At 43.5% G+C, this 10,545-nt stretch overlaps 5 protein-coding genes across 13 annotated transcripts in view; 3 read left to right on the top strand and 2 right to left on the bottom strand.

Moving 5' to 3' along the window:
• The window catches only part of LOC116733095 (oocyte zinc finger protein XlCOF6-like), a 778,765-nt gene that overhangs the window by 233,940 nt on the left and 534,280 nt on the right, over positions 1-10,545 (top strand). The gene's annotated exons all lie outside the window — the stretch shown is intronic.
• Positions 1-10,545, top strand: part of LOC116733104 (gastrula zinc finger protein XlCGF8.2DB-like) — a 570,370-nt gene that overhangs the window by 224,707 nt on the left and 335,118 nt on the right. The gene's annotated exons all lie outside the window — the stretch shown is intronic.
• The window catches only part of LOC116733103 (immunoglobulin superfamily member 3-like), a 919,724-nt gene that overhangs the window by 600,787 nt on the left and 308,392 nt on the right, over positions 1-10,545 (bottom strand). The window lies entirely within an intron of this gene.
• LOC116733131 (butyrophilin-like protein 8) overlaps positions 1-10,545 on the top strand; it is a 766,651-nt gene that overhangs the window by 611,758 nt on the left and 144,348 nt on the right. The window lies entirely within an intron of this gene.
• Positions 9,360-10,545, bottom strand: part of LOC116733139 (uncharacterized) — a 42,641-nt gene continuing 41,455 nt past the window's right edge. Inside the window, exon 6 of the mRNA XM_032583914.1 lies at positions 9,360-10,257. Within this exon, the coding sequence (XP_032439805.1) occupies positions 10,175-10,257 (83 nt within the window). The 3' untranslated portion in view covers positions 9,360-10,174. The remainder of the gene's footprint in view (positions 10,258-10,545) is intronic.

The following is a 10,545-nucleotide window of genomic DNA, read 5'->3' as shown; positions in this document are numbered from 1 at the left end:
CTGACAGTTCCTGTCTGCAAATTAAATAAGGTTTAAGTGTTTCATCCTGTACATAATTTGGCCACCCATTCATGGTGTAGCTCCACACTCTGCTGAGAAGCGGATCTTTCATAGTCGCTTTCTCAATGTCTTTTGCTAATACTGGTAGTTCTTCCACATGAGAGAAGTAGAAGATGCTTCCTTCTTCTGCAGTGTTGTCTGGTGAGTTCCACGGTAAACGTGACAACGCATCCGCATTTGCATGGTCAGCTGATCTTCTGTACTCAATGTCATAGTTATATGCCATTAGAATAAGAGCCCAGCGTTGCATCCTCCATGCAGCAAGTGTTGGCACCGCTGACTTTGGTCCCAGTATAGTCAACAACAATGGCTTGTGATCTGTTACGAGCGTGAATTTCCTTCCGTACAGATATTTGTGGAATTTCTTGACTCCAAAAATGATGGCAAGAGCCTCTTTCTCTATTTGGGCATACTTCCGCTCAGCATCGGTTAGCGTTCTTGATGCAAATGCCACCGGCCTTTCCTCTCCATTTTCCAAGATATGAGAAATAACTGCACCAACCCCACAAGGTGATGCATCACAGGCTAATTTCAATGGCAGGCGTGTGCTATAATGCACTAACACTTTGTTCTGCAGCAGTAGTCTTTTTGCATCTTCAAATGCTTGTGTACATGCTGTTGTCCAAATCCATGTTTCATCTTTTCTCAACAGGTTGTGGAGAGGCTGAAGGATGGTAGCTGGATTGTTTAGAAATCGACTGTAGTAATTCAGAAGGCCCAAAAAAGACTTCAGTTCAGTGACATTGGTTGGTTCTGGTGCCTTTGTTATGGCTGCAACCTTTTCTTCCATGGGGTGCAGTCCATCTTTGTCAATCCTGTGTCCCAAATATTCCACACTGCTCTGAAGGAAACTACACTTTGCAAGCTTAACTCTCACACCATGCTTCTCCAGGCGTGTGAGAACTTCTTCCAACCTCTGTAGATGTTTCTTCTCCGATGAAGCAGTGATGAGAATATCATCCAGAAAACAGCTCACATGATCCATCCCTTGGAAAATCTGATCCATTACAGACTGAAAAAGAGCAGGAGCACTGGAAACGCCATAGCTGAGGCGACTACACTGAGCTCATTTTTTATAGCAACGTATTGATTTAAGAATTAAAATGTTTTCTTTTAATAGTAACGATTTCTGTTTATTTTCACTGTACTTGTGCTTTTATGGTTTGTCCTTTAGTTTACCTTTTCTACACACTTTTTATATTAAATTGCACTGAATTGTAGCTCATTAAACTGTTTAAACCTGTATTTTAAAAAGATTAGCAAAAGGATCATGCAGTGGCTGTTTTAGTGCGACTGTGGCTCAGTGGGTAGAGTGGTCGTCTTGTGACCAGAAGGTTGTTAGTTCGATTCCAGCTTCCTCAGCCACATGTTGAGCTGCCCCGGGGCGGGGCACTTAGCGGCAATTTGCCCCCGACCTGCATGTCGGTGTAAATGTGACTGTAGTGTGAAGCGCTTTGAGTGGTCAACATGACCAGCAAGGCACGACACAAGTTCAGTCCATTCACCTATTTTTCTTTGATAAATCCTGTTTTTCTTTTTATACCAAACATAAAAAAGCTGATTTAACAGGTTTGGACTTCTTCAGGTTCCAGGGTGTTAAATGAAGATTAGAGTTTAATCTGTACATAATATTAGATGATAATTGTAATCATAATTTAATACTCTGGACCATAAAGAAGCCCAAGCTTGTTTTATCTGGTTTGTTTGTTATAAGAGAAAAACAGGTTTTATCAAAACTAAAAGTTACTGTGATCTTTCTGTTAGTCTTTATTTAGAAATACAGATTCAAGATAATATAAGAAACTTAACAAAAAGTGCAATTTAACATGAAAAACTGTAGAAAAGGTAAAAAGAAGAACAATTCATGAAAGTATGAAAACAGAGAACTTAATCAGAAATCATTTCCACTACAGGAAGAAATCGATTCTTAGATGAATATTTTGTAATAAATATGAAGCTTTTGTGTTGTTGAGATTATGTGCTGTCTGCTTGTATAAAAGAGAAGGAAAAGGGACTAAGAAATGAATAATTCAGTTATTTTTTTAACCAGATTTACAGTAAAACTGTAAATTATGTTTTGTTTAGGACGTTACTTCTAGGTTTTGTTTGTCAACCTGGGTTCAATTCCCAGTCCTGGGGAATCTGCTGCATGTCATTTCCTTCTCTCTCCTCCCAGTTTCCTGTTCAGCCTGTTAAATAACGGCCTAAAAAACTTTATTAGAGCCTAAAAATCTCTATTTTTTTAAAAAACTACAAAGATACATTTCACCTCACAACTGGACCAAAGGTCAGAATTTGCTTCCCACCACATTGAGTTTGTTTCCTCATTTTAAAAAACAACTTTCTTCCTCTGTCTCATTTTCTCTCTGTCTTACATAATTAACAGGTTACTTCATATTTACACACACACACACACACACACCCACCCACACACACACACACACATTTACACGTCCCCTCCATGGGCTGCCACCTTATCGTGGTGGGGGGGTTTGAGTGTCCCAGTGATCCTAGGAGTCTTGCTGTCGGGGCTTCATGCCTCTGGTTGGGCCACCCAATGCAGACAGGTCCAAGGTGAGGAACCAGACCAAGTGCAGCCCAAAGATCCCTTATGATGAAAACGACCATTGGAAACAGTGGTTCTGCTCGCCCGTACATGAGGTCCCACCCTGGAGCCAGGCCTGGGGGTGGGGCGGGGCACGTTGGGGAGCCCCTGGTGGCCGGGCTTTAACCCACAGAGCCCGGCCGGGCTCAGCCCGAAAAGAGCCCATTGGCTCTGGCTAGAAATAGTCGGACTCGGGCCGTGCTGTGGTGGCGCAGGGGGTTAGCACGCAGCACGTTTGGAGGCCTTAGTCCTGGAAACGGACGTTGAGGGTTCGACGACCCTTGCCGCATGTCTTCCCCCCTCTCCTCGCCCTCCTTCCTGTCTGCCTACTGTCACAAAAATACGAGCCACTAGCGCCGCAAAAACTCTTCGGACTCACTGCAGTGCATGGCTCTGGTTCTGGAGCCAGTCTCCTTGAAAGGGGTTGGATGTTCTCCCACCCTGGAGTTGCCCCTTGTGAGAGGCGCTGGGCAGGAGTGGGCTGACTTGTTGCCTCCCGTCTTGGTGCCTGTAAGTTGGGGTGAACAAGAGGACAGCCTCTCCCTCTACCTACGGGTTTGGGTCGGGTTCTGACTGTTTAGCCAGCCTTTTTAAGTCCTTGGAGGGGGTACTGGAGAGTGCCCCTCCTGGGAACTGCCTTGTTATCCTGGAGGAGTTTTCTCCGCAGGGTCTCTGGGCTCCCTTAGAGAAAGGGTGAGAAGCCCAGAAATCCAGGAGTCATTGATGTTTATACATATATCCAGGGTTTCCCCCAGCGCATTATAAGCCCCCTGACCTCCTACATCGAGGTAGGAGTCCAGATTAAACCCCACCGTGTTGCTCTGCTGTGCAGCTCTATGTGAACTGCAGGTATAACATGTAGTTGTGCTTGAAGAGGAGCGTTGAGTGAGCAGTGAGAAGGATTTATCTGTGTGAACCAAGAATTATGTCTGGCATTTCCATCTGAACACGCTGCCCAGCGTGGCTCTGTGTCTGCACTAAAGTTTAATTTGCTCAAAGAAACAAAGTCAGTTTTAGTGACTGAAAATCTGCAGCTGAACCTGAAACACGTGAAGAGACACAATCTGCCTGGAAACTAGGAAAACTGATATCAGAGGAGAAATGATTGAGTGGAAATGAGTCTGGATGGAAAAATGTCTTTATGCCATCAGTTTGGAGCAAATGTCAGAGTTTCTCTGGATTCATATTCTCTGATTCTTTAGTTGTTTATTCTGAACATCTTTACTGAACGTCTCTGAGGATTCAGTCACATTTAATCACAGGCTGACCTGAACATCCAACACTGTATTAACTCTTTATTTCCTCATCCTGGATCCAGATGTTGAACCTGAAGCTGCTTCGATTGGAGGAGAAATCCTCAGAAGAAGGAGGATAAAAAGTTTGATGTGAAGCTGCAGAGTGAAACACAGAGGAAGAGGAGGAGCTGCTGTGCTCAGGTGGAGACATATAATAAATAGATAATAATAATAATAATAAAATCTGGAGACATTTTAGAAACAAACATCAGAGATGTTTTATAATCCACCAGTATGAACCGCCTTCATGCTTCAGCTTTTTAATTCTCAACAGGATCTGAAAGGAGCAAAAACACAACTTAGAAGCTGTAATGTGTGGTTTTGTCTACATGGTGGCGCTCTAAGCTCTGACTAAAAGCTGCTCAGCAGAGAAAGTTAGTATTTCTGTGGCACCCGAGTGGTGTACCTAATAAATAACTGCAGGGATTGTGGACAGAGTTTTAAAACAGCCCAATAAAATTTACAGTAATTTATTTAAAAGGTGAATAATTTAAAGGAGACGTAGGCAGTCCTTGACGGCAAAGTCAATAAACAAGTCTGTAACATAGACTCTTAGCTGGCCCAAGGGGGGGTGCGGTCCTCTATTGCTCCCAATCCTTTTGGCTCGGTCCGACCGATCCTCCGGTCCCTGGCGAACCTCGGCAGCGATCCAGCCGCTCCCGCTCCTACAGCCGGCCCCCTGCTCCTTGACGGCGACCAGTCAGGTGACTCGCTGCCCTCAACAGCAACCAGACTGGTACTTAGTGATGCGTCCGGCAACACCGATGCGTCGGCGCATGCATCAAGCCCAGAGACCAAAACCCCGTGTTGGTGCGCGTATTGCTTCCAGCAAGTCATGTGACCGATACAGGAACTGTTTCGAAATGACACTGATGCACCAAACTGTGTTTATAAGGAAGCGAATCTATCAGCGGGATGCATTTGCCAAAAGACTTCTTGATCTTTTACGGTACAGGAGGTCTTCGAAGTATTCTGCCCACCAGCCCACAATGTCCCGAGTAGAGGTCAGCAGCACACCATCCCCACTATAAACAGTGCTGGTGCTGTACTGCTTCCCCCTCCTGAGACGTGGGATGGTGGACCAGAATCGCCTCAAAGCCATGCGGAAGTCTTTCTCCATGGTCTCTTCAAACTCCTCCCACTCCTGAGTTTTTGCCTCAGCAACCACCCAAGCCGCATGTCGCTTTGCTCGCCAGTACCCATCAGCTGCTGCCCCACAGGCCAAAAAGACCCGATAGGACTCCTTCATTAGCCTGACAGCATCCCTCATCGAAAGGTGTCCACCAAAGGGTTCGGGGGTTGCCACTGCGACAGGCACCGACAACCTTGTGGCCACAGGTCCGATAAGCCGCCTCGACAATGGAGGCACGGAACACAGTCCACTCAGACTCAGTGTCCCCTACCTCCCCCGGAACGTGTTCAAAGTTTTGCCGGAGATGGGAGTTAAAGCTCCGTCTCACAGGGGATTCCGCCAGACGTTCCCAGCAGACCCTCACAACACGTTTGGGCCTGCCAGGTCTGACCGGCTTTCGCCCCCACCACCGGAGCCAACTCACCACCAGGTAGTGGTCAGTGGACAGCTCCGCACCTCTCTTCACCTGAGTGTTCAAGACATACGGCCACAGATTCGATAAAACGATGACAAAGTTGATCATTGAACTGCGGCCTAGGGTGTCCTGGTGCCAATTGCACATATGGACACCCTTAGGCTTGAACATGGTGTTCGTTATGGACAATCCATGACGAGCACAGAAGTCCAACGACAGAACACCGCTCGAGTTCAGATTGGGGGGGGCGTTATTCCCAACCACGCCCCTCCAGGTCTCACTGTCATTGCCCACGTGAGCGTTGAAGTCCCCCAGCAGAACAAGGGAGTCCCCAGGAGGGGCACTCTCCAGTACCCCCTCTAAGGACTCCAAGAAGGGTGGGTAAGCTGAACTGTCATTCGGACCGTAAGCACAAACGACAGTCAGGACCCGTCACCCCACCCGGAGGGCGGGGGGAGGCTACCCTCTCGTTCACCGGGGTAAACCCCAACATACTGGCGCTGAGATGGGGGGCAACAAGTATGCCCACTCCTGCCTGACGCCTCTCACCTTGGGCAACTCCAGAGTGGAAGTATGTCCAGCCCCTCTCAAGGAGACTGGTTCCAGAACCAGAGCCATGCGTCGAGACCGACTATTTCTAGCTGGAACCTCTCGACCTCACACACTAGCTCCGGCTCCTTCCCCACCAGAGAGGTGGCATTCCATGTCCCAAGAGCCAGCTTCTGCAACCGAGGATCGGACCGCCAGGGTCCCCTCCCTCGGCCGCCACCTATCACACAATGCACCCAACCCCTTTGGCCCCTCTCACGGGTGGTGGGCCCATGGGAGGGGGGGGCCATGTTTCCTCTTTAAGCTGAGCCCAGCAGGGCTCCATGGGAAAAAGCCCGGCCACCAGGCGCTCACCATTGTGCCCCCCCTCCAGGCCTATCTCCAGAGTGGGGCCCTGGTGACCCACGTCCGGGTGAGGGAACACGAAGCCCAATGTTTTCTTTCGTCATTGGGGTCTTTGGGCTGCGCTTTGTCTGGTCCCTCACCTAGGACATTTTTGCCTTGGGTGACCCTACCAGGTGCATAAAGCCCCAGACAGCAAAGCTCCTCGGATCATCGGGGCACTCAAACCCCTCCACCACGATAAGGTGGCAGCCCAAGCAGAGGCAAATCCAGTTTTGAATATATATTTGATTTGTGGAATAAAAGTAAGCTCCCTGCTAAATAGATTCCCCAGGTTCCTGATTTATTAGGAACGATTAGGACTGATCTGTGTCTCCTTGGGGCCAAACAAACTGGTCCAAGCAGTGACCTCTGTGGTACTCCATGTCTAGCTGTGGTTTGTGAGGAAATAATTTATTCAAACTGCAGTTTTTCAAATATAAATATAAATTAAACTTGCCTGGTGCTGTTTGCTCGATCCTTACAGCACAAAGCATAAAGAGATTGTTGTGATCTACTGGATCAAAACCAGTACACAAGTCTGTACTGGACAGTCACCAAGATCTAACAGAACCAGTACCGTCCATTATCTTGGGTCAGAGTATCATTGGTGTTTTTGTGTTCTGAAACGGGCCTACAGTGGCACAAAACTAGTGCAAGGAAAATTAAAATAGATTCACAGATAGATCAACACAAGTACATGTAGCTTCAGTGTTTTGGTTTGTTTTTTGTTTGGATCTGGCTGCAGGCTGGCTTTGACAAAATGGCCGCTCTGCTTCCTGCTTCATCTTAAACTCTGTGGTTACATTTGTACAGGCAAAGCATTTCAGATCTGTGAGAATATATTGAATTGGGTTTGAATAATATATTTGAAAGAAATGCAACAATATTTTTAAAGGGTTTTTATTCTCAAGAATCAAAATTTCTCAGCTCATATTTTACAACATGCAAAAACATTTATTAATACAACAGACAATGCTTTCTAGTGTTTTAGAAAGCATTAAAAACAAAAAAAGAAAAATACCAATCATTTTTCTTATATATATATATATATATATATATATACAGTTCAGACCAAAAGTTTGGACACAGCTTCTCATTGAGTTCAATGAGAAGCTGTGTCCAAACTTTTGGACACACACAGTGAAATTTTAACCTCCTGTAGTTCTGAGATCCTGCCTGAGCTTTTTACAGTGTGTGTTCTGACGGTTCGCCGATTTATTAGCTTTTTTTGTGGTTTCACAAACTTAAAAGCTGACGGGTCACCAGCTGGCTGACACCAGCAGATGTCGAAAAAAAAAAGTCCGACAGATTGGAAGGTACAAAACTATCACTGCACCTGACCTGCAAGAGCACAACCACCTCTCCAACGCTCATCATGAGCGCGTCGCACAAAAGCAGCTCAAACCTAAACCACTAAAGCAGCGCACAATTTTTTTTTTTTTTTACACAAACGATGCTAAATCATAAAGACAAGGAAGCGAAGCTGTGAGATCCACGGAAAGAGTAGGATGTTGATTCCCAGGTTCAGGTGATGTCAGACGTCCAAAGGAGGAGAAGGTGAAGCAACAATGTTTGCTTAATTTTTACTCTTGTGGGAAACGTTTCGACTAAATTAAATTGTTTAAGCCGCAGTTTTAGCGCGACGCTCAGGAAGAGTGGCAGATGTCAGCTAACGGGTGGCTCATCAGCTCTCCAGTTCGGTAAACATCAAAGAAGCTCAGAAACCGGCGACCCGCCAGAACCGACATGATAAAAAGCTCCGCCAGGATCCAGACGACCGATCTTAGAACTACGGGAGGTTCAAACTCCTGTCATTCATTTTTATCAGAAAAAGCGCCAAGCCACCAGATAAACAAAAGTAAACTGACCAATAAGATTTAAGCTTTGCGTGCCCTTTGACCCCCACAGACTCAGACCTGTGCTACGTACAACATGTTTTGACACATAAGATCCTTTTTTATCCTCCACAATTTTGTTAATTGTAAAGAGAGTTCAATAATAAAAATTTCAGAAATTATTCTTTTCTTTTTTTACTTCAAGGAAAATCTTAAGGTAGGCAGAGCTGCTGCAGCCGAGCAGCTGCAGGCGCTGCTGCCCTCCGATAAAATCCTGCAGGCGTCTGCGCAGTTCTGAACTTTAACCATAGAGAAGAGTTTTATGCATAAAGCTATTTATTTTAAACATTTTTTGTAATTTACTTTTTTAAAAAAAATCAAAATATAAACAAATGTTATTAATTCAATGTAAAAACCTTAAATAAAATAATTTATTTGGCAGTGCTCCCTAATGACAATGGATATTTTAAGAACTTGCTCCGTGGGCGACTGACAAGGTCCTCTCGGGCGACCGGGGGCCCACGGGCCCCGTGTTGGTGACCCCTGCCATAGAGGGTCCAGAAATTCTTTGGGAACCACTGCTGTAAATAATGACACTTTTAATGCAAAGTTGCTCTAAAAGTTGCATTAAAAGTCTATTAAAATGACAACTTTGCATTGAAGTGTCATTATTTACAAAATAATGCAAAGCTGACAGTTTTAAAGCAACTTTTAGAGCAACTTTATATTAAAAGTGTCATTATTTACCTAATGACACTTCATGACAACAGTCATAGACATTCATGAAGACTCCTTCAGGTGTTATTTCATGTTTATGATAGAGTCATATCAGTCTTATGCACACAATGTCTAATAAAGTGTTACAGTTTTTTTCTTTGCATTAAAGCCATTTTTTAATCTGAGGATAAAGCAAATAAAATAATCCTGATACTTAATATCATGATAGGAATTTCACTGTTCTTTTCTACAGTCCTAAAAGAAATAAATGAATTTGACAATCTTTCATCTTCTCTGTTTTTTGTTTTCAGACTAGAAACAGTCACATATTTATCTGATGTGAGTTTCTGCTGTCGGTTTAGTAGAAAGATTGTTATGTTTGTATTTAGTGTTGGATGATGAATGTTGGAAAGCATCAACATCTCAGATGTTTTTTCAAGACTTTCATTCAAAGTAAATAAATAAATTCCAAAATTTTACTTTAAAAATTGACGACTATGTCATAAAATGCAGAGATAAGGTAAATAATTTGTGTTATAACGCTGTTATACGTCTGTTACACTGCAACCTACCATTCATATGGACGCACACTCGAACAAAATAACAAAACCACCTTCAAACACCACGTCCGCTGACCTGCACGGCTTCTCAAACAATGTTTTGGTTTGAAAAAGAACTACTACTCACAGACGGCCGCGCCACCTGGTGACGAAGCTAGGAACTACAACATGGCCTTCAGAACAATTTGGGTGAGTGGTTTGATCCTTCTCATTTAAGAGGTAACGAGGCTTTGACCATAACAAGAGTGTGAACATTAAAAATAAGATTCACTGACAGAAATTAAATTAAAAACCTTTTGTAGGAACAAGCTGGGGATCAAGTCTGTCAACTTTTGAAGATATTAAAAAATACTTTTCAAGAAAAATCAGTTTTCAAAAGCTGAGTAAGAGACTCTAAACTACAGAAACAGTTATGGACATAAAATGTTCTTTTTTAACTTACATGATTCTTCATCCTTTTTTTTATCTCAAGAAAAGATTATTAAATCTTTGATCTAATATGAAGGATTTGCTTTTGGGTTTAATGCATACAGTTTTTTCATTATTATTCACAGTTCTATACATGTAACAGTTTTCATACCAACAAGTGATATGAAGGAGATTTCAGGTCAGAATGATGAATTCAGACACTTTGGTTTGGTTTTCCCAGGTCCTGTAAAGGTTTTTCTTCAGCTCCATCTCTTGGTTTGCCATTTCCTCTGCGATCTATGAAACACAAAACAAAATGTTTTCAATAAAATCATCTTCTTCTGATTGTTTGATATCCCAAAGTTACATTATTATTAAGATGGCTTGGATAAAAACTGAATTCTGTCATTTTTAGTTTTTCAAAAGAAAATTATCATCAATCAGCAACAAATAAAGTAAAGCAGTAAAGTTTTGACTTTTTCTAAAATTATTTGTCTTTCATTTGTTTCCAGATTCTTGTTGACAAAAATGAGACAATCCAGAAACCAAAGCATATTAAAATAAAAATGTAAACATAGTCATATT

This window comes from Xiphophorus hellerii, chromosome 14 (genome assembly GCF_003331165.1).
Source record: "Xiphophorus hellerii strain 12219 chromosome 14, Xiphophorus_hellerii-4.1, whole genome shotgun sequence".
Lineage (NCBI taxonomy): Eukaryota > Metazoa > Chordata > Actinopteri > Cyprinodontiformes > Poeciliidae > Xiphophorus > Xiphophorus hellerii.
This window is presented reverse-complemented; position numbering and strand designations above follow the sequence as displayed.